The sequence below is a fragment of the Narcine bancroftii genome, chromosome 1, assembly GCF_036971445.1.
Source record: "Narcine bancroftii isolate sNarBan1 chromosome 1, sNarBan1.hap1, whole genome shotgun sequence".
NCBI lineage: Eukaryota > Metazoa > Chordata > Chondrichthyes > Torpediniformes > Narcinidae > Narcine > Narcine bancroftii.
The window spans coordinates 397,714,838-397,738,764 of NC_091469.1; the positions used below are offsets into that span (position 1 = coordinate 397,714,838).

General features: G+C 39.3%; 1 protein-coding gene across 1 annotated transcript in view; it reads left to right on the plus strand.

The window, feature by feature from the left end:
• LOC138751455 (transmembrane protein 106B-like) overlaps positions 1 to 20,135 on the plus strand; it is a 40,007-nt gene extending 19,872 nt beyond the window's left edge. The window contains exons 4-8 of the mRNA XM_069913741.1: positions 6,564 to 6,723; positions 8,913 to 9,053; positions 9,365 to 9,414; positions 11,103 to 11,156; positions 18,348 to 20,135. Of these exons, the coding sequence (XP_069769842.1) occupies positions 6,564 to 6,723; positions 8,913 to 9,053; positions 9,365 to 9,414; positions 11,103 to 11,156; positions 18,348 to 18,501 (559 nt within the window). The 3' untranslated portion in view covers positions 18,502 to 20,135. The remainder of the gene's footprint in view (positions 1 to 6,563; positions 6,724 to 8,912; positions 9,054 to 9,364; positions 9,415 to 11,102; positions 11,157 to 18,347) is intronic.
• Positions 20,136 to 23,927: the final 3,792 nt, after the last annotated feature.

A 23,927-nucleotide genomic window follows, 5' to 3' on the forward strand; every position in this document is an offset into this window, starting at 1 on the left:
AGTATATTTTATTGTTAGTGCTGCTATTGTCTTTTTAAAAATGCTGTCATCTTTAATTTTACTTTCCAGCCCAATTGTGCGGCATTTTGTCAGTCCCCTCTGGGAGCATTCTATTTTTAATTTCTCAACTATTGACAACCGTTCCTATAGTCACTGGCTTAATTTCTTGAATTCCCTCAATCTTTCTGCTTCCACAAACTCGTTCCATCTTTCAAACTGTTTTTAATTTGCTTTGACCCCAGATTTTGGACTAGCTGTCCAATGTCATAATGACTGTCTTAGCCAAATTTTGATATTCCTATAAAAGGAATAAAAGCACTGTTTCACCGAAGTGTTATTTAAATGTGGGTTGTTGTTGATACACTTGACCATATTCAACAGTTTAATTTCGACAGGCTCCAATAACGCATTGGTTAAAGGCCTGGCCCTTGTAAACCAGGGGTCATGAGTTCATTCCTGAAGTTGGGTTCTCATTTCTGTGAGGGGCGCTGGATAAAGTGGCAACTCTGTCTTCCTTACGGTAGACTAAGTTAAAAAATTTTGTGTATGTTCCATTCTAAATGTAGTATTACATGACAATAATGGAACCTTTACCAAATGTTAAAGGAGCTCATTGGAATTATTTCCTGTTGCATTTTTTAATATTGTAATGGATAAATATTTGGAGAATTTGGTAGTGGATTACATACATACACACATTTTAAAACCGATCTTATTTGAAAGACTGAAGAATTCATATTCAGTAACATTGCAGGATCTTTGGAGACTTTTATGCTAAATGAAATGACGTCATGAAATGAACAGCCATTGTTTTGGAAGAGACAAACTGGCTGCAAATACCTACAGTATGCTCACAGCAAGGTCACTCCTGGGTTTTGTTTATCTAAGACAACAACTTGACCAAGAGAGGAGAGCTCCTGTTGTTTGATGAAGAAGGTGGGGGTTTTTAAGAATTGAACTGAATTTTTTTATCAATGCATGAACCAAGGTTCAGTGAAAAACATTGTTTTCAGTACTATCCAGGCAAGTCAGCCTATAACAGAGAAAATGTTTGGTTAAAGCAGTGCAAGATCATTTTATTAATCATCTGATAATGGTGGGGAAGAGGTCACATGGCTATGTGTGACACTTAACAGTCAAGGCTGAAACAAGCCAGGAAGAGCTGGTTGGAAACAGAAAGTTCAAGAGCAGTGGATGGCTGGAAGTGCTATCTGTCTGATGTTTCTCTTGGAATAAGTGGAATACAAAGGAACTCTGTGAGAGCCTGAAAGAAAGGATACCATCTGAAAAACCCTGATGGGACAAGTTTCATCAGCGAGACATTATAGGTGACTATTGGTGGTACCTTAGTTGTGGAAATCCTGGAACAACAAATCTCTCTCTGCACCTTTTGAGCAGCAAAGCCTGGCAAACTTTATACATGTTAAATTCTGTGCATATTATAAGAATTGCCTGCAACCAGAGAACTTGGAAGAAGAAGTGATGTTGCTCCAGTGTTTAGTGCAGATAAGTTAAAACTGGTGTTGGTTAAATGAAATGTGAAAGCGTTCACTCGCATTTAGCTATGCATTGATAGCTATGTTTAAGTTCACTAGAAATACAAATTATGATTTTGAAATTTGTATTGCCAGTAGATACATGTTAATTATCAATATTTGGAAAAAACTATTTGATGAGCTTGTTATCAATTCTAGGGTATCACACAACAAACCTGGTGATATGTGAAATCCTTAACGGATAATACCAGGCTAACAGAATTTGTTGTATTTTTTTTGTAACATTTTCATTGAAAGTGCAAATTAAAAAATAATATTTATAATAGATATAAGTGGGAGCTCTTTCTTCAAGATTATGTATTATATGCAGAAAAAAAAATAGGTATTTCTTTGTTTTCCCTGGTTGAGTCCTCATAGAGGGAGGGGATGTAGCATTTTTTTTCCAGAGGTATTGAGTATATTCTTGAATGTTAACCTCCACCTGATGATCATTCACCATGAGAGCATGGAATAGAAGAAAGCCATTCTCATTAATTGTGCACATGAATATATAACAGGCATAATATTATCCAGATGTTATTCTTGCATTGGGAAGAGGCAGGATAGATGCAAAGTTGGATGGAAATTAAAAATACACCTATTGAGTAAATCATTATTAACAATAGCTAATCCTTAGTCCTTTGTCCAGCAGTACAGTTTTGTATTGTCTTCAAGGAGTTGTTAGCATATTTTATTTGGGAATTTATATTTTGTCATTTCAGAAATGTTGTAACTAATTTGTAGCATTTTTAGATTTGGACAAGTTACCCATTTTGTGACTGGATGTCACTCTATAATGGTTTTCTGAAGTTGCAAAACATTATCTTGAATGGCTGAGTCTTTCTATTACTGCAGCTACTTTTGAAATGGACTTGACTAATTGTTCTATAGTGCCTCTATTTTCCCATAGTGTTTGCTCTTGAACAATTTTATTTTAATACCCAGAGAATTTAGAAAGTGCATTTCTTCCTTTCTGTATGATGGATTTCTATGGTTTAATAGTCTTGATATTGCACTGAATAATTAGCTCACTAGAATGAGAATTGAAGGTTTTGGTGAAGTCAAAGGCAGCATATTGTGGCTAGTGGTTCCTCATGCTTTTTTTTGGAGTTTCTATGAGGTGAAGATTAGAATCCATAACTTGGGGATCACCTTTTTGGTATTTAGTAGAGGAATGATTTCCCTGTGGTAAGGAGACCCAAGAAGGTGGCATTGACTGAGATCCTGGGAGGTCACCTGTGTATCCCCATGTCGACAATTGTGATCACATTTTTTCAGTGCAAAGTTCTAGCAGCCTTTGACTTTATCAATCAGGAAAGATTACTGCACCTGCAAATTCAACTACCCATATTCGTTTATTATATTTTTACTTAAGATAACTTGTAAGCCACATTCAATTTCAGTGAAAACTGATGGAAGAGCAGTAAAGATCATTGAGAAACATGTTTAATACAAAAGATAACCAAGAATGATCTATTATCTGACCTGGCAGCTACAACTTCACAGGAGATGAGTGTATTAGGTTTTAAAAAAAAAACTAAAGCCAATGACTGCTTGTTAACTGAACCTAACTGTATTTCATTTTATCCAATCAGCAGAAAATCTATGCTATTTCACACTTAAAAAAGGGGTCAAACCAGGCATTGCTGTTGCATATCACTTCTCATTCACTGCTGTGTCTCATCTCTAACAAACTTCAAATGGGAATTGGGCTAATTTTCAGAGCAAATTAGTAACTGGTCAATTTACTTGAGCTACTGCAAATCCAAGGATGTTGAGTGACAATATGCAAACTATACAAGTGTTTGGCAAATTTCCAGGCCATACTCTAAGATTTTGATGTTCACCAAAGCACACAAGAACATTGGTTTTCCCGTCCTCCATGAAACAAGATCTACCAACTTGCTCCATTTGGCCTCAGATGGAATGGCTCCTATAGTAAGACCTAGAAAATGCAAGCCATTTCCCTTTACTTTAGGAGGTACCTCTTGGTAAAGCCACCAAATATGTTGCATCAGCACAACCATTGATTATTTGAGGTATTATTACCTCAGAAGACCCCAAAACCCAGCAGCAATAGATATTCACCAAGAAATATGGTTACTTAAACAAAAGTTGCTTTTAATTATCTTTAAACATGAAAACAGAATCACACTATAACTTATCACGAATGACTTAACTAACCTAACAACCCCCTTCTAATTCTAAGCGCACATTTGTATAATGTCTGTGTAAGTTCGGAAAAGTTCTTTGATTCATAGTCCAATCTCACTTCTCATTCCTCCAAGTTGACTGTTTGCAGGCAATTCTTCTACTGTGCACAGAATTTAACATTTATAAAGTTCACCAGGCTTTGGTGCTTGAAAGGTAAATGGTTACTGTTCAGGAAGGTTCTTGTTGGTTTTCAGAAAGAGATTTGTTCTTCACTGGAGACCCACAACTGATAACTTTTTAATCAGCCACTTACTTTAGTGTCTTGCCAAAAAAAAACTTGCTTCCTCGGGGTTCTCCAGATGACAACCTCTTTCTTTCAGGTCACCAGAGTTTTTTTTCTCTTATTTCAAGTGAAACATTAGACAGCCAGTCCTCTTCTCTTGCATGATGCACAAGGGCTTTGACCAGGCTGAACTAAGCACTCAACCTGTCCTGTCTTCCAAATGGGGTTTTCCACAAGGTTGCCAGCTTGTCTTGTTCCATCTCTCTCTCTCTCTCTCTCTCTCTCTCTCTCTCTCTCTCTCTCTCTCTCTCTCTCTCTCTCTCTCTCTCTCTCTCTCTCATGCACACACTGAGAAAGCTGGTTTTCCTCTCTCTGCTTGCAAAACCGCATTACCCTCCTAGAATAGCAAGTTCCACTCCAGACAGTCTGTGGCTCTGACAAGTTCTTTCTCTTGCCTTTTTGTAAACAACAATCCATTAGTGAAGTCTCTTTGGCACTCTCCAAAGCTTTTACAAAGGCTCTTAGTGCCGACATGCCTAGCATGAGCAGAACTTCAGTATTTTAAATAAGATCTGTTTTAAAGTGTGTGTATGTGACTTACACTTAAATTGGGGCAGGTTATTTTTTTTTTATCTCCCAAAAACATATCTATATACAATCCAAACACAACATAATCTGTCACAGAGGCAAATTGTATTTTGAGTATTGAATAAACAAAGAGAAACAGGTGGGACTCAGCAGATCAGGCAGCATCTATTGATAGAAATGATTAGTCAACATTTTGAGCTATAATCCCTTTAACAAAACTAAAGTGGGAAGAGGAGATATCAAGTATATAAAGAGGGTGTGAGGGGATGAGGTAATAGGGTTATGGACCAAAGAGACAGAGGAAGAGATCAGTGGAAAAGGCGAGGGGGACGGGTTGGGGAGAAAAGTGAGAATGGGAGTAAGTAAAGTAGAGAATAAAATTTCATGGTTGACTGGGCAGTGCTTGGACCTGAACAAACTCTAACCTGTATCTTAAAGTACTGGTAAATGCTACTAATGTCATGGCAAAATCTTCCATTTACTGAAAGGATGGGCAGATAAAGTCTACAACTTCTCCTTGGCCTGAATCTCCAGGATTTTGGCTCTTAGTTACCTCATTGGTGAGGCTAAAACATTTACTTGCTGTACACCAGTCTCTGAAAGGGGGATGCTGTTCTGAACTGTCATGGAAAGAGATTAACCAGATTTTTTAAAGATTTGAGGGCATGCTTAAAGCTTCCTTGATGTGGAAAGCAGTGAAATCCATGTTCATGCCATGTGGCTGGAGGGTACTCAGACAGAAAACATGGTGTTGTTCCTCCAGTCACCGGCTGGGACAGTACATAAGGCCATGGGCAGACATGTGAGCGTGGGAGTATGACTTGGAATTGAAATGGTTGGCCAAGGAGAGGTGGTTGTGGTGCAGAGCAGAAGTGCTGAGCGAAACAATCTCCCAGTCTGCAACTTGTCTGTCTGATGCAGAGAATATCATGAAGGGTGCACTGGATACCATAAATAAGTCCTCTAGATGTACAAGGGAAGTATTGCTTCATGTGAAAGGCCTGTTTGGGGCCCTGGACTGTGGTGAGGGAGGAGGTGGGCAGTGTTGCACCTCCTGGAGGTACAAGGGAATGTACTGGAAGTGCGATGGGGAGGGATGAGTGCACAAGGGAGCAGTCCCTGCAGAAGGTCGAGAGATGAGGAGTGAGAAAGATGTGTTTAGTGCCGAAATTTCCAGCGGATAATGTGCTGGATGCGGAGGTTGGTGGGGTTGTAGATGAGGATGAGGGGATTCTATGTTTCTTGTGTCTGGGGGCAGAGGGGGCCAGGGCAGATGAGCAGGAAATGGAGGAGATGTGGGTGAGGGGAAGCTACATTTTTGAAAGAAGGCAGACATTTCATAAGCTCTGGACTGGAAGGCCTCCTCTTAGGAACAGATGCGGCAGAGACAGAGAAATTGACAGAAGGGAATGGAACTCTTGAAAGGATGACAGGGTGTGAGGAAATGCAGTCTAGGTAGTTGTGGGAGTTGGAGAGTTTGTAGTATATGTTCCTTCACCTACTCACCTACCTTTTTATTCTGATGTTTAGCACTTGTGAGGAAGAGCTCAGGCCTAAAATGTCAACTACCTTTTTCTTTCTGTGGCTCCTGCAACACTTTTGTGTACTGCACCAGACACCAGCATCTGTAGATCTTCTTGTTTAACCCACTTGGACTTTTTTTTAAATGTGATTGGTTACCATTCTTGACAAAAATGGATTTGAATACACTTGAAAATAGAATATAATGAAAAATGTTAGTACTTGTGAATTGTTTCCATTTTGTCTTTTGGGTGAATTACACCTTTACTGTTTTGAAAGACAGTGGTTTAAGAGAAGGTAAAATAGTGGTATTTGGTAGTAGATTGCTACTCCACCACTGAAAATACATACCAGTTCTTTGTTTACAATAATTCTTCATAGATGGTATGCATGGAAAATGTGTGGTGTACTAGGTTTCGTGATTTGATCTAATTATTGTACACCCCATGCTGTTCTCTTAGAATGCTGTTCTTTTTTTTTAGGAAGTTGTACGTGACCTCCTCAGTAATAGTTTGTTTGCTGCTTTCTGGACTAGCAGTATTTTTTCTCTTTCCACGATCAATTGATGTGAGTTATGTTGGTGTAAAATCCATTTATGTCAGCTATGACCAAGGCAATCGGGTAGTATATCTAAACATCACGGTAAGTAGTTTGTCTAGATTGCAGTAAACCTTGAAATGTTACATAGATTAATTTAAACACTTATTTTAAGATGGAGGTGTTTTTGCTAATTAAAGATGATTTATCAATTGAATAATTTGCCTAATTCAAGAATTTTTTAAAATACTCTTGTTTCAGCTCTAATGAATTGCACTTGAATTTGTTCATTTTCTTTATTGAATAGTTATTACAATAATGTGATGTAGATTTTTGTTTGACTACCTCCTAAAAAATTTTGTTGTGGGCAAAATGCACAGTGCACTAGTAACTGTATATAGTTCTTCTTGTGTTTATCATTTTTTTTTAAACAGTAAATAAATTGATATGAAATCTGTTTGATTTTTGTATTTAAGGGTTCATCCTAAATTGCAATGATGCATTACAAAATTCAAGATTTGTTTATTGTCCAGTGCCCCCCATCCCATCAATACTAGAAAGTGGGGAAAAAAAGACAGTCCCCCTAGAAATATCGAGTGGCTTTGGATACTGCCACCACCTCCAGTGTGATTCCTCCTGCATAGATTATGCAGATTGTATAATTCTGCCTCCATTCTTGAGAGCGATTAGAGGAAATGAAAGGGAATGAAGATGACTTTGTTCTTTTGAAGAAGATACAAATTTCATATTGAAAATTTAGTGTGACAATGTGGAATGTTCAGGAGATATTGCTGATATTGAGTTGTCTATCATCAGTCTACTGTGCAAGCTGCATAAATGGGAAATGGAATGCAAAGAATGATTCTTTTTGGAGACCTCCAGTGGCCTCATCTATGAGAAAGCAAAGGGTAACCAATGTTTCAGGCCTGAGCGAAAAGCAGGTGGGCACTTGCCTAAAAAAGATAGGGAAAAGGAGAGAAGGTAGTGCAGAGGGAGGAGTGCAGCCAACATACAATAGGTGAATATGGATGGGAGGGCAGAAGAGAAAAAAAGCTGAGAAATGATGGGGGAGGTAGCTCTCTGACTGGAGAAGGAAGGGGGTAGGGTCCAGGAGGAAGCAAGGTAGAAGGATAGGGAAAGAGGGAGAAGTGGGATAAAGGGCCAAATGGAAACTGGAGAAATCTATTGATGCCATCTGGTTGGAGGGTGCCCAGATGGATTATTAGGTGTTGCTCCCCCAATTTGCAGGTAGCTTCAGTTTGGTAGTGCATGATCATGGATAGACATGTTGGTGTAGGAATGGGGTGTGGAATTAAAATATTTTCCCACTGGGTGACCTTATTATTTCAGCGGACAGAGATAAGGTCTTCAACAAAATGATTTCCCAGTCTGTATCCAGTCTCTCTGATGTAGAGGAGGCCACTATGGAAGCACTGTATGGAGTAAATAAGGATTGAAAATTCACAAGTGAAGTGTTGCTTCACTTTGAAGGACTGTTTGGGGCCTCAAATAGTGATGAGAGTGGAGGTGTATGTTTGGATAGATCAAAACTATGCCACGTGATGGTGATTCCACCCATTTGAATAATATTGAATGATCAATGAAGGAATGGTATGTTAACTGCTAATGGATGCAAAGGATGATGGTTTATCTTTTAAAACAGTCGTTTGTCATGGTAAAGATCCTTTTGGATGGAAATTTTATTTATATAAAAAAAATTTAGACATGCAGCACGATAATATGTCATTTTGGCCGATGGGACGATGCAAACGCAGGGAGAATGTACAAACTCCTTACAGACAGTGCTGTAACAGCATTGTGCTAACTGCTATGCCAACTATGCTACCTCACTTTTTCAGAAGGAATTGATTACTGTGAGATAGAGATGTGTTGCAATGCACAGTGGATTGTAGATGGTGGAGCAATTGAGAATGATTTGGAAGAACCTCGGATGAAAAATATTCTGCACTGAAAGAAATTAGAAGCATGTCATTGCTGAAGTTTTTTTAAGAATTGGTATCAGTGGAGGAGGATACATGATAGAACTTGGAAGCTAACTGACAATTAAACTTTTTTTAAACTATCTTTCCTGTTTCCAACTCTGCATTCTGAACCCAATGAATAAATTTTACAATTTATATCTAGTGTAAGATTGAATTTGAAGTCAAAATATTAACAAAGATCTTAGTAGTTTTCTGCTATTAAACATCTTCTTAAATAAACACTATTGTGGTACAAATATTTTTATCTAACTGCAAGGAATGCTTCATTCTGTCATTTTTTTTTATTTGCAGAGCACATTAAATATCACAAATAACAACCTCTATTCAGTCAGTGTGGCAAATATTAGTGCTCAAGTGCAGTTTTCCAAAACAGTTATTGGGAAGTCGCGGATAAACAACATTACAAAAATTGGACCTCTGGATATGAAGCAGGTAATTGTTGTAATGAATTAGCTGTTTTGGCTTTTTTTTTTGTTTACTTAATGTTATGGAATCCAGATATGGTGGTAGGATAGAATTATTTATCTGCATATATTGGAAGTTTGCAAATTTTAAGGTGTTTATCTATGATCTGATATTTGTTAGTGGTTTAACTTCACTGACATGAGATTTGATTACGCTGTTTGATTGTTGTCTAAATTCATCAATTGAAGATTAAGACTAGGTATGGAAGAATTTATTCATTTAGTATACAAATCTTTTATTGAATCTTGTGCTTTCAGTTGTGTAATTTTCTTTTGCAGACTGACTACTCTGTTCATACTGTAATAGGAGATCAAATGAGTTACATGTAGTAAGTATTAAAAAAATTATTTTTAGTAAATTTCATAAGTAATTTAAGTTTATAAACTGATTTTGAATAGACTAAAACCTTTATGATCTGAGTACAGGTCTTCCCTGGGTTATGAACATTAGCCATATGGAGGCCCCATGTATTCAAGTCTTCTGGAAGATTTGCTGGATGGATTAGGTGGTTCTGGTGGAGAATATAGGCATCATCTGTGTTAGAATAGTTTTCCATGTCATTTTATCTTCAATCTTTTCCTTTCTCTTCTCCCTCCTTTCCACCCCCCCCCACCTTTCATTTTCCCACAATAATTGGGAGCTGGGTTGAGTCAATTGGAGGTGGGAGTGCTGAGCAGGCTTGTTCACTGAGTGAATAAGGCTGTTCATCTGCACCTCTTTGCTGTCCTGTCACTCCTGTTTTGGGATTCTCTCCTCTCCCATGCTCAGTTCTTTGTTTTGACTTACAAACAATCCTTGAGGTCTTCCTTTACTTATAACACTATTGATGGTTGAGTCCTTGTAAAATTGCAGCAATAATAAAACATATTTTCTTTTTAGGTGTGTTATAATTGTCTGAACAGTGCTGTTCATTAAAGACTATTATTAGACAGTCAGTCCTTTTGGTTCTTGATTTGAATTGCTGGATAGTGGAATTCTTAAATGGTTCTCAGTATTTTGTTTCTATCAGGGTACTTGAAGAACCATGTTATATTTTTGCACAAAGAATAATTTCCTGATATTAATCTCAAATTTACACACAAATTGGATAATTCTGGTTGCCTAACTACAGGAAGGATATCAGTAAAATTGAAAGTGCCGAGAAGATTTACTAGGATGTGCTGGGTCTTCAGGTACTGCAGGACTATGAATTTTTTGAATTACAGGAAAGATTAAACAGATTAGGACTTTATTCCTTGGAGCAAAGAAAAATGAGAGGATATTTGATAGATTTACAAGGTTATGAGAGGTATAGACAGTGGATGTGCGTAGGCTTTTTCCATTTAGAATGGGGGAGATCAATACGAGAAGTCTTAGTTTTAAGCTAAAAGGGGAAAGATTTTGGAGGAATATTAGGGGAAAGTTCTTCATTGTGCGTGATGGGAGTGTGGAATCTGATGTGGTGAATGCAGGTTGATCTTAAGTTTTAAAAATAAATTGGATAGATACATGGAGGGTTATGGAATGGGAGCAGGTCAATGGGACTAGCTGAATAATGGCCAGCACAGACTACAAGAGCCAAATGGCCAATTTTCTGTGCTGTAGCATTCTACGGTAAAATTAAAGTGCATTGATCAATTGCTAACATAAATTTGCATTTACTCTGTCAACTGAAGTACAATATTCTGGAAGTGCTTTTAAAATTCAGTTTGAGTTTTGAAGAAATGATTTGCACAGTTACAGTTCAAAGATTATAAAGAGTGCTCCAATATTGTATCTAATTTACTGACCTTGAATAAATGATTCAATGGCAGTTGAAGCCGTGATCCACATGCTACAGAATGAGAACCTCATCACTAGTTATTTAATGGAATAGAATAAATTTGAGCCTGGAGATGGCTGAAAGCCAATCTAATTTGGACAAATATAATCAGTTACTAAAGAGAGTGCAATTTGTTGTTGCAATTTACAATGTGATGTAGTGAAAATTTTAGCTTAATACAAGTTAACTTTGTTTTCTCATTGTTTTTGTTATAGTGACTACTGCACACTGACATCAATCAAAGTACATAATATTGTGATTTTGATGCAGTAAGTAAAATATGTAAATTAGCATATGTGAATCTTTTAAGTTTGATGATTCTTACTCAAATTGCTTTGGTTTTGATTGCATATGTTATAATCTTGGGAACTGGCAGAAATGACACTCTTAACCTATTCAAAGATGACGGTATTTTCGATGAAGAACTGATATCCTAGGCAAATGAGAACTGAAGTATTTCCATTTATATTTCCACTTTAGGATCTTGAAGCACATCCTAACAAATGTTAGCAAGGTGGTGATTATCGGCAAAATGTACATAAATTATGCCACTAAGGGTTTGAGTACTATTGCAATACATGAGCAAAAGCCTATTTATTTTTTGGTTGAAGGATAACTATTAAGCAGAAATAATTGTTCTGATAGTGCCATAAAAGCTTTTGGTACCTTAGCTGGCTATTTCATCCAGAAAGATGCATCTCTAATAATGCATCATTTGTTCCAGAATGAAATCTCAAATGCACAGAATTAAATCTCCAGTTGGGATAGAATCCAGACTATATGACCAAAGGCTATTGTACTAACTCTGAAGTAGTGATAATCCTTATGTGAAAAGGGTGGCGGTGGGGGGAGGGAGGCCGGGGGGGGGGGGTTAGTAGAAGAAATCTTAATTGGACTGTGACATTTGATTTTGTCCAAGTTGGTGGGTGCCAAGTTGATTTAGATCAGAAAAAAATTGTCAAACTAGTTGCTGCGATTAGTAAATGAAGTGTTAAATGGTTATCCCAGTGGCTCTCAACCTGTTACTTTCCACTCCCGTACCAATTTAAGTAATCCCTATGCCATAAGTGCTCTGTGATTAGCAAGGGATTATTTAAGGTAGTATGTGAGTGGGAAGGGAAGATTGAGAATCACAGCTCTAAACCTAATTGTTACTGAAATGTTTTGCTTGAGAAAAATTGTCTTTGGTCCATTTCCTTTCGAGTTATTATGAAGCCATGCACATAACAAGTCAATAAGGTACGATTTAAACAGTGGTTTTCAAACATTTTTCTTTCCACCCACATACCTTCTTAAGCAATCCCTTAACTAATCACAGAGCACCCGTGGCATAGAGATTACTTAGTGGTATGTGAATGGAAAGATAGAAGTTGAGTGCCACTGGGTTATCCCAAGAGGTTGTTTCATCCTATGCAAAAGCAGCGGTTTCTGCTAATTTTTGTCATGGGTATATCTTCGAGAATTTGAAAGAGGGCCCAAGCTCTCTCTTTATGGGATATATGGAAATGCTTTCAGACCAGTACTGCTCCAGCCCTTCCTTAAATTACTTTGCGGTACACAGACTGCAAAGGTGATGCTACTCACAGCTATATGGCACTTAAATATCATTACCTTTGCTAATATCTACCATGTTCTTTAATATGTTCCATATCTCATACTTCCCTCTTTTTCTTTTGAACTTTTTAAAGATTTGGGTTAGCATATCCATGACAAGCCCATAATGCCCTTTGATAATTCTACCTCCCAACTTATGCCATGCTGGTATATCTGGAAGATATTTTGGCTTGACCTCCAGCATAATTCACGTGTCTACTCTGTTTCCTGTCAATCGAGGGTTCTCCTTGTTGAAGATGAGTATGAACATAGGTTAGAATATCATATCAAAAGAGGATACAGAAGGCTTAAAGTATATAAAGAGTAATAGAGAGGTGAGAGCAAATATAGGATCATGAGAAAATGATGCTGGAGAAATAATAATTTTGGGAGACAAGGGGATGGCAAAGTATTTTGCATCAGTCTTCACTGTGGAAGACTGATGCAAACAGTGTGCCAGTTATGAAAGGGTATCAAGGAAGGGCAATGAACGCAGTTACTATTACAAGGAGAAGGTGCTTAGAACACTGGTATTTTGGTAGATGCAGCTCCTGGACCAGATGGATTGCACATTGGTTCTAAAAGAAGTAGCTGTAGAGATTGTGGAGATATTGGTGATGATCTTTCAGGAATCGATACATCCTGGCATGGTTCTAGAAGATTGGAAAATCACAAATGTTGCTCCATTATTCGAGGGAGGGGGGCAGCAGAAAGGAAGTCGTCGACCGTCTTCCCGGATGTCAATGGCTGGGAAGATGTTGGAGTCTTGCTATTGTCAAGGATGAGGTTATGGAATACTTGGAGGCACATCAGAATTTATTATTATGGATAATAAATTGTGATGCAGCAGCATCACAAATAAATAAATAAATGAGTGCAGAAGAGCAATGTGAAAGTGTCTGTGGTTCATTTTCTGTTCAGAAATCTGATGGCAGAGGGGAAGAAGCTGTCGTGTACTGTTCGGTGTTTGTCTTCGGCCTCCTTTACCTCCTTCCTGATGGTAACAGTGAGAAAAGGCCATGGCCTGGACATTAATGACAGAGGCTGCTTTTTAGAGACACTGCCTATCAAAGATGGAATGAAGACTAATGTCCATGATGTAGCTGGCAGAGTTCACAATTTTCTATAGCCTTGTCCTGTACTTTGGCACCTCCTTATCAGTCAGTGATGCAACTGGTCAGAATGCTCTCCATGGTATGATAGAAATTTGCAAGAGTCTTTGGTGATGTATTAAATCTCCTGAAACTCCTCATGAAGAATAGCTGTCATTGAGCCGCCTTGATGATTGCAGTGACATAGAGGCTCTAGATTAGATTTTCAGAGATGTTAACACACAGGAATTTGAAGTTCTTAACTCTTTCTACTGCTGACACCTTGATTTTTACCCCCCCCCTCCTCACCTGAAGTTCACAATTAGTTCCTTAGTTTTTCTGTTGTTGAGTGCAAGATTGTTGTCATGACACCATTTTGCCAGCTGATCTATCTCACACCTGTATGGTTTCTTATTGCCATCTGATTCTGCCAACGATTGTGGTGTTATCAGCAAATTTGTCAATGGCATTTGAATTGAGCCTAGCCACATAGTCATGGGTGTAGTCAGAGTAGAGAAGTGAGTGAAGAATGGATCCTTGAGGTGTGCCTATCTTGATGGGGTAAGGAGGAGATATTGTTTCGAATTCATGCTGAATGGTGTTGAGGAAGGTTTTGAAGGTTGCTGACCAGTACTGAGGGTATGACGGTGTTGAAAGTTGAGCTGTAGTTGATGAAAAGCAGCCTGATGTATGTGTTGCTGTTGTCTAGGTGTTTCAAGGCTGAGTGGAGAGCCAATGCGATTGCATTTGCTGTCAAGTGATTGTGGTGGTTTGTGAATTGGAGTGGGTCCAGATCTTTACTTGGGTACAAGTTAATTCTGGTGATGGTCAACCTCTCAAAGCATTTCATCAGAGTAGATGTGAGTGCAACTGGGTGATGGTCATTGAGGCACCACATTCTGCTCTTCTTGGGCACTGTTATCTTTGATGTCTTTTTTGAAGTAGGTGGAGACCTCCAACTGCAGCAATGAGAGATTGAAAATGGTCTTGAACACTCCTGCTAGATGGTTGGCATGGTTTTTCAGTACCCTACTTGATACACCATCAAAGCCTGACACCTTGCGAGGATTCACCCTTTTGTACAATTCTGACTTTGACCTTGGAGACACATCCCAGGATTGCCAGTTTCTGTGGGGATTCTCATTGATAGTGTTGAATTCTACTTTTCAAAGCAAGCATGAAAGGTGTTCAGCTCATCAAGTTAGTAAAGCATCACAGCATTTTTGATGTAAGGATTCACCTGTAGGATGTGATGGCCTGCAAGCCCTGCCATAGCTGGTGAGAATCTGCATTTTTGTTTTAGCAACCATTCCCAATCCAAGCACTTAGGATCTCCTGCAGATATGTGACCACATCTGCCTCTGTTCCCTTCTTCACTCCTGCTATGCACTGACAGATTTCTTTCAAGTTCAGCAATTCAGTTGCACTTCCAATTATTTGCATTTGCATTCAGTGCTCAAAATTGATGGACTCTACATTGGAGAAATCAAATGCAAATTGAGTGACTTTTTTGTAGAATATACCCAATCAATTTGCAAGAGTTGCCTGAGCTTCCACTCAGTTTGATTCTTCAAACCACACCCTCTGTGGACTACACTTTCAATAATTATACAGCAAAAACATTAGGATCAGGGGTGTCCATTTGGCCTGTCAAGTCTGCTCTACCTTTCCGTAAGATCATGCCTGATACGGCTATGGACTCAGCTCCTCCTAAAATCTATTTACATTTTTAATATAATAAATAAGGCTGCCTCCATTGCTTCCCTAGGCAGAAAATTCCATAGATTCATCGCTCTCTAAGATGAGCAGTTCTTCCTGGTCTGTTTTAAGCCTACTTCCTCCAACCTTGATGGTATGTCCCCTAATTCTCAGCTCACCTACCAGTGGAAACAACTTCCCTGCCTTTATCTATATGTTTAAGATCCTTTATTCTTCTGAGTTCCAGTGAGTACAATCCCAGATGACTCCATCTTTCCTTGTTGGCTAACCATCTTAAACTGCAATCAACCTGGTTAATCTCTTCATTGTCTCCAAAGCCTTTTCTCAAGTAGGAAAATAAGAGCTGTATATGGTACTTCAGTTGTGGCCTGAATGTTTTTAAAAAAAAAACATTTATCATTCTGTCAGACAGCACCAATGGCATTGATCAAACCAGGACAATTGTTTCATCCAAACCCCCATGCTCTTATTTTTAATCCTTCTAGCAATGAAAGGCAACATTCCATTTGACTTTTTTTGAATCTGTGGCACCTGAAAACCAATTTTTGTGATTCATGCATTTTCAATTTCGGGTATCCCTGCATGCCACAGTCCTTCACCGTTTAATAATCTTGTTTGCTATTTTTCCTTCAAAAGTGGATTGCCTGTCATTAACAACCTAGTACTCCACCTGCCAGACCCTCACCTACATGTCAATACCACTCTGTATCCTCTACACATTTTGTTTTTCCTACTCTATTTACTATCACCAGTAAACTTGGATTTGCTAAAGTTCATAGTTTAGGTTTACCAGTTGACTTAGTAGTGTTAGGTCTGCTTTGTTCATGAATGAGTGAGTCAGACACCAGACTGAGTCGAAATCAAGGTTCTTTGTTCTTTATTGCCGGATTGTAACACTTGCAACTAACAGTGTTAGTTGGAGAAGGCGCATTCTGCTGTTATCAGCAAGTGGTGTTTTTTTTATACCTCAGGATACGTACTTAGTAAATTATCATACCATTACATTGTCCAATGAATAAACTGTTGCTATCCTTCTCTGTTAGTCTGCTGCACATCATTCTTGTTAGTGCAAAGCTTATCTTGAGTGTACAAGGTCACATCTGCATTCTGTTACTCCTTAGTACTGGGTGACTCCTTCTCCGGTCCCATCTCATGATGTTTTTACCTTACAGTAGCCTCTTTCAAATCGGGCCCAGCTCCGATCCCTGCATTTCTCTGCTCACCAAAAATTACCAACTCGAAAAATGTACGTTTTATCCCAGCTCTTTGCCTTGTAATGTTAATACATTATCCCCAAATCCATACTTCCTTATGGATTCGTGTTTCATGCTTTGAGGAAATCGAGGAACAGTACTTCTTCCTTCCAGGTATTATAGCTCTCTGGACTCTATGTTCAGTAATTTTGGATAATGGGTCTTTTTTTGTCAGTTAACCAGTTCTTTTGTCAGGTTATCTCCCTTTAATATTAACTTGATTTTTTTTTCTTGCATGCAGCCTGTTTTGTATATTCCTAGCAGCTAATGTGTTTCTCATAAGTATCAACATTTTTGCTTTTGAACTGTCCTCCTTCTTTCTATCTCATTATTTGCATGTTTAATCAGGAAAAACATTTATCATTCTGTCAGACAGCACCAATAGCATTGATCATACCAGGACAATTGTGCTTTCAAACAGTCCTTTTGTTCTCTAAACTTTTTGGAACACTTACATTCTCACTTTTCTGATGAAATCTGAAATGCTAGTCGTTTTTCTCCACAAATGATCACCTCCAGCACTTTCTTGCACCTGCTCACTTGCTTTGCTCTTTCTTTTTTTTTATTATTGTTGATGTTTTTGTGACTGATGATTTGTTTTGTTCATTGGTAGTTCATTTATAATACAGAAGCATTAAAATCAAAAGTAGACTTTATACATAATAAATTATTTATAAACGGGGAAACATTTCCAAGTCTCTTCCCACCCCTTGTTTCGTATCCATACATTTTCATCATTCTTACTTTCATTTCTCTTTACACCATTGCTATCACTGTTTACTTTTATTACTTGAGGGGCTTCTGCTTTGTATCATCTCTTCAATGCCAGGTAACGGACGGCCTCTAGACTTTGTCCTTCCCACAGGGCCATCACATGGGCTGTGCCAAGCCTCGGTGTCCCTCAGTACATACTCCGGCAGTGTGGAATTTTCCCTCACCAATATCTGTGCTGAAAGACCAACAGGTTTTCGGCAGACCAAAGTGTGTCTTTACTGAGTTGATGGTCTTCCAACAGTTGAGTCCCCGTGAACAGCTCTTAAATCAGAGAGTCCTCGGTCATACTGCTGCTGGGAATGAATCCTGACAAGGGCCCTTGCAATCCTTCTCCACTCACTCTTAGTGAGTCTGCATTCCGTTAAGAGGTGGGTGACTGTCTCTACTGCAGTCATCTTGAGACCATGTGCATTTTTGTTGATGTTGCGCTCGTGCAGGTACGATCTGACTGAAAGAGCTCCTCGCACTACCAACCACGCCAAGTCCTGGTTCTTGTTTGTGAGCACTGGGCGATGAGGCATTCTGCTGGATGGTCTGCTCAGGACACCACCCCACTGGGTCCCATCAATTCCTCATCTCTCCTAGTCTGCTCAAGATTCCATGCAGACCACTGCCTGATGGGATTGTGGGAAAAGATATTTGCTTGTTAAAACTTTTCCACAAAGGATAGTGGTGTGGCAAAATCCAGCTGTGTGGGACATTGCTCAGCAATGGGGCCAGCCCCATCCTTCGCAACACCTGGGACAGATCAAGCCTCAGCACATTATGTCATTTGGTGCCCTCTTACATGGGTTCCACACACAGCATGATGCAGCCACACATGGTGGTTGTCAGGATGAGGGCCACGTTAGACACGCTTGCTCTCATTATCTGATGACTTGGACTCTTTCCATTTTGGATCCCCATATGAACCGGAAGACTGCTGTGGTGACCACCAGGGTGGATATGTGTGGGATTGTAATAAAAATGTATTCATCGAAGATGGGGTTACAGCTTGGAAATTGATAAAGCAATATCTTTGTCTTTTCAGAGCAACCGTTACTACGTCCTATTTTGGACACACAGAGCAAGTTTCACTTGAAAGATATCAGTATGTGGATTGTGGAAGGAATACTACTTATTACAAAAGATCAGAAAATCTCAACCTTGCACAGTTTCATAACTTGCCATATCTCTATGCCTAGAATGCAGAGCCTGATGGTCATCTGTACACTAATAGTTACTGGGTATGCAAGGTGTTCAGTTATGGGAAATTAATTGAAATTGAAAGTGATTCATTACAGATGGCCATGTTGTCAGAGTAGATATGAGTAGCTTAAAGGGAACTATGGTTGTATAAAGTCGTATGTAAAGTCAGATTTACTGAAATCTTTTGCTTTTCCATACTGATCCATGCTGAATTAACTTCTATTATTCACAATTTAAAGATGATTCACTTAAGTATAAATAATGGGATGTTAACTGTGGTAATTTTAATTCTTATGAAATTATCTTTTAAGTCTATTGTGGAGGCATTCACTTTGTGCTGTTGACAGTGTGATTTACCTACCAAGTGATGATCAACAAAAAAGTAGCGAGAGTCATAAATTTCTAAATAGTCACATCACATTTTAACATTCATACTGAATTGCAAAGTCCCTGGATGGTTGTAAAAGTATATTGGGTAAAATCATGCACCAAATTGGAATTTCATTTGAGCCTCAACTACCACTTTTGTGTACCACATGGCATAGTTCTATTTTAAGTTACAGGAAGAATTCAAATTTGAAATGTCTTCTGGAACAATTTTTTTATAATTTTTGAAACTTTTCAATTTCTGATCTAGTGAAGGCATATTTTCATAACGTGTATCTGAGTAAACATTTGCCTATAAAGGACCTTGAATCTCATACAAATACAGTAAGTCCTTTTTAAATACAATAAGCAATTTCTAGTTATTTAATCAGTAACGAAGCACTTTAATTAGTTGTCACCTCATGATTAGCTGCGGATTTTGTAGATGAACAGCCATATCTATAGGTTTAGCTGTGATGCATCTGATTAAAATTGGTAAGTTATTGATACTTGAGACTAAATAATATCAAACATCATAATGACTAGATAGATTTGATTCTCCCAAGAGTAAAATTGATGAAGAGTGCAAAGTTCAGTTTAATTTTTTTTTGCTGCACGAAGCTATCCAGCCAGATTTTCCCTTTTTAATTTGTGAACTGGGATTTTTTTTTGGAAGCATAGGGAATCTGTTACATTTTGAGAAGAAGGATGAAATGCTTATTTTGCACTTTTGTGGCATCAGTATTAAAACTGCCTTAAGCCATTGACATGACTACTTCACTTTAAAAGTGAACATAATGGTCATTGTGTATTGATGAATTGCAGTGTTAAGAATTGCCTCAATTTTTCATGGTTATTTTTGAGTGAATTTTCCAAAAAAATTGTAACTTTGGATTTACCGGTCTTCATTATTGTGTGATTATAGAAATTTAAACTTGTAATGTGGAAACTGCTTAATTGTATTAACTTAAACATTTTAAATTCCAGTATAATTAACATTTATACTGCATTTGTAATTTAATGATTTGCATCTCTCTTGCTGTTTCTGCCCTGACATGCTGATGGTCCTTTACACCAATTTCTTATTCTGTGAGTCACTTACTTGTCAGTACTTTTGATTCCCAATGTCAGTATCTGAAAAGCTGATGACTTTAACAGACTTCTACAAGTACAAAGTTTGAATTTTCCAGTCACGATTTGTGTAAGGTTGCTAAGAGATAATTTGCATCAGTTGTACCAAATAAAAAAAAAAAGACTGGTTTCACAGCCTGAATTGTTAATTTTTAAGGTTTCCACTATGCATGCAACATTGACTCTATTTAGGTCATATTGGGCAACATGATTAGCACAGCAGTTAGCACACTGCTATGAAAGTGCCATTTCGAATCTGGCGTGGGTTTTGCCCCTTTGGTGTCCTCCCACACTTAAACATATGGGATTATAGGTTAATTTGGGTGTAAATGGGCAACATAGGTTTAAATAGCCAGAACAGCTGTAAATGTAATTCAGAAAATCACACCTAATTATATCAAGCTTTTTGATATAGATATACTATATTTTCATTTGTATAGCGTGCACATGCAATTAACGTGCACACAGCGCATGGAAAATCTGAAATTGTGTAAAAGTTCTTGTATTGCACATGCATATATCACGTGTAGTAATATGTCCTACAAAAGTCACCAAAAAGATACATAAACAGATAACATTATCCACCTTTGTTGCTTTCACCGCTGTTGTTGCTATGACTTGTTTTCGATCTAGCCTAATCTGGCATAATCCAAAAAGTTAGTATAAAAGACCCTCGCATTTTGTGCTCTGCACATATGACCTTGGAGCTCTAGAACAGTTTTGACGATGTGAGGAATCAAACCCAGATCTTACACTAACTTCAAACCAAAAGTAGTTATGAGAGCAGAAGAAAGGCAACAGAGCAGCAGCAAGAGAGTTCAAGGTTGGTGAATCATTCATGAATGGAGGAAAGAGAAAGATGAGCTTGAGAAGATGAATCCACAAAAATGAGCATGTTGTGGCCCCAAAAGCTGAATGGCCCCAGTTAGTCTGACTTGAAGGAATGGGTTCTTAATTGAAGAGAACAAAATCTACAGTCACCATTCCATTGGTGTACCTAGGGTATGGCAGCCATGGCACATGCCCTGGGTGCATTTGAAGGGGGTGCCCCTGACCTCGCCTCGCCTGCCCAATATCTTTGCTCACTGTTTTAACCTGCTGTGCAAGTTTTTCTGCAGACTTTGGAGTTTTACTCTAGGGAGGGAATTTGTCTCCCAGGGCTCCCATGGTGATGGGGTATGGCATGGGGTGCCATAGCCCAACATGCTGCTGGTTATGCAGGGTTCGAGAGCCATCATGTGTGTCCCACCGTGGAGTTCAGCTTAGTTCTAGTGTTGGTCACATTGCAGCAGCTCCCTGCCTGAGAGCTAGGCCATGATCACCAAGTTGTGTGTGCACGTGCGGGCTGGTGGTTATTGGCATCGCTACCTCCCCTCTCGTTGACCAGGGCTCAGCATTTCTGCGGCACCATGTAAATGTGAGCAGATCGCCAGTGGTGCTGGGTAAGTGGAGGGGTTTGTCACCCTCGTTGCCTACACTTGTGTTTCCAGTATTTCTGAGTGTGAGTGCCAGCATCTGATTTTCAATGGAGCTATCCATTGTTATAAAAGGCTTTTTATAACAATAGGTAGTAATCTATACTTACGCAAAGCAATTTTTAAAAAGTATTTTCTTGTGGTCAAGTATCGCACATGCAGGCATGCGTCATCTTGTGAGTGAACAGATTGTTAAAATGCATTCCTAATCAAAGTGTGAACATTGGAGACAAGAACATAGAACTGAAAAGACAAAAAAGAGTTGTATTTTAGAATTCAAAGGATTCTGTCTGCGAATTTTAATTTTGGAATTGAAATATTCACATACCCCCTGGGCATAGGTAAACTGAGCAATGGCCATCTTTGTTACCTATAACTTCCACACAGCTGGAACCGCTCTGCGTTTCCCTGGCGCCTGCAGAGCAGTTCCAGCTGTATGGGTAAGGAAGATAGCTGTTTTGCCTGCAGAGGCTGCAGCTTCCAGCTGGGAACGGCAGGAAATAAACACGAGGCTTGGGTCACTTCAACATGGGCTGAAGCCTAGAGTGTCCCACATCTTGGTGACTGGGAATTTAAAAAAAGACCTCAATATGGTGTGGTTTACATCAAGGCTTCTGTGAGGGAGGGGTGGAGCTGGTGTAGGGAGGTCTTTCCCTTACTAAAACTCAACCAAGGGGTCTGGGTGGGTGTTAATCCACTGGTTCAATTCTAATAAATTACAACTCAACGTTTGAAATTTACAAGTACATATCAGGCAGCATAGTCGGTGCAGCAGTTAGCACCAGTTCAATTGTGTGTGAAAATTGCCCAACCGTCAACTTTGCATTTTTTTTAATGGGAGGGGGAGGTGGGGGGCAATTTCAGTGCTTGCCATAGGTGCTATTTTAGCTGGGTACACCTCTGTGCTCTTCAGATGAAAGTGAAGCTTTTGGCATTCAAAAGAGTTATCCTGGATTTCAAGGCGGGTTTCCCATGGATATCAAAATTTATGATGCGAACAAGATTGTTGGTAAGAACTAGAACAACTGTAGGTCAGTGACTTCCAGACGACTGGGAACAAAAAAATCGCCAATGAAATTTACCAATTCAGAATTGCGCCTGCGGACATCATTAATATGGATGAAGTCCCTGTGGCCTTTGACATCCCTGCCACAAGAACTGGCTGTTTATGGAACAAAAACTGGACATGAAGGGTCGTGCTTTACTGTAGTCCTTGGCTACACTGTAAATGGCAGTAAATTGAAGCCAATGATCATATTTAAGAGTAAATGCCATGAGAAAAACTCCCAAATACTATGATTGTTCGCTGTAACAAGAAAGGTTGGATGGATGCCAATGTTATGAAACCATGGGTGGAAAGGTGTTGCAGGTCAAGACCAGGCTGTTTTTTCTCAAATAAATCGTTACTCATATTTGATTCCATGGTAGCCCACAATGAGAATTCGACCTAAAAGACAATAAATTCTGTTGGTGCCCACGTTGCAGTATTTTGGGTGGGCTGATCTGGAAACTGCAGCCATTTGATATTGCCATTAATCAGCCATTCAAGATTTCATCAGATCAGAATGGGAGGAATGGATGCAGAACAGCATTCACGAGTTCATCCCATCTGGACACTTTCTCGTTTGTGGCTGACAAGTCCGATGCGGGACAGGCAGACACGGTTGCAGCGGCTGCAGGGGAAAATTGGTTGGTTGGGGTTGGGTGTTGGGTTTTTCCTCCTTTGCCTTTTGTCAGTGAGGTGGGCTCTGCAGTCTTCTTCAAAGGAGGTTGCTGCCCGCTAAACTGTGAGGCGCCAAGATGCACGGTTTGAGGCGATATCAGCCCACTGGCGGTGGTCAATGTGGCAGGCACCAAGAGATTTCTTTAGGCAGTCCTTGTACCTTTTCTTTGGTGCACCTCTGTCACGGTGGCCAGTGGCGAGCTCGCCATATAACACAATCTTGGGAAGGCGATGGTCCTCCATTCTGGAGACGTGACCCACCCAGCGCAGCTGGATCTTCAGCAGCGTGGACTCGATGCTGTCGACCTCTGCCATCTCGAGTACTTCGACGTTAGGGATGAAAGCGCTCCAATGGATGTTGAGGATGGAGCGGAGACAACGCTGGTGGAAGCGTTCTAGGAGCCGTAGGTGATGCCGGTAGAGGACCCATGATTCGGAGCCGAACAGGAGTGTGGGTATGATAACGGCTCTGTATACGCTTATCTTTGTGAGGTTTTTCAGTTGGTTGTTTTTCCAGACTCTTTTGTGTAGTCTTCCAAAGGCGCTATTTGCCTTGGCGAGTCTGTTCTCTATCTCATTGTCGATCCTTGCATCTGATGAAATCTGAACACTTGTACTGAAGTTTGCAAATGGGTTGCCAGGACTTGGGATAAGATGACACCAGAAACTATGCTGTGGATTCCGAAAAGCCAGCATACTGATGATGGGGATTCCACCACTGCTGAAA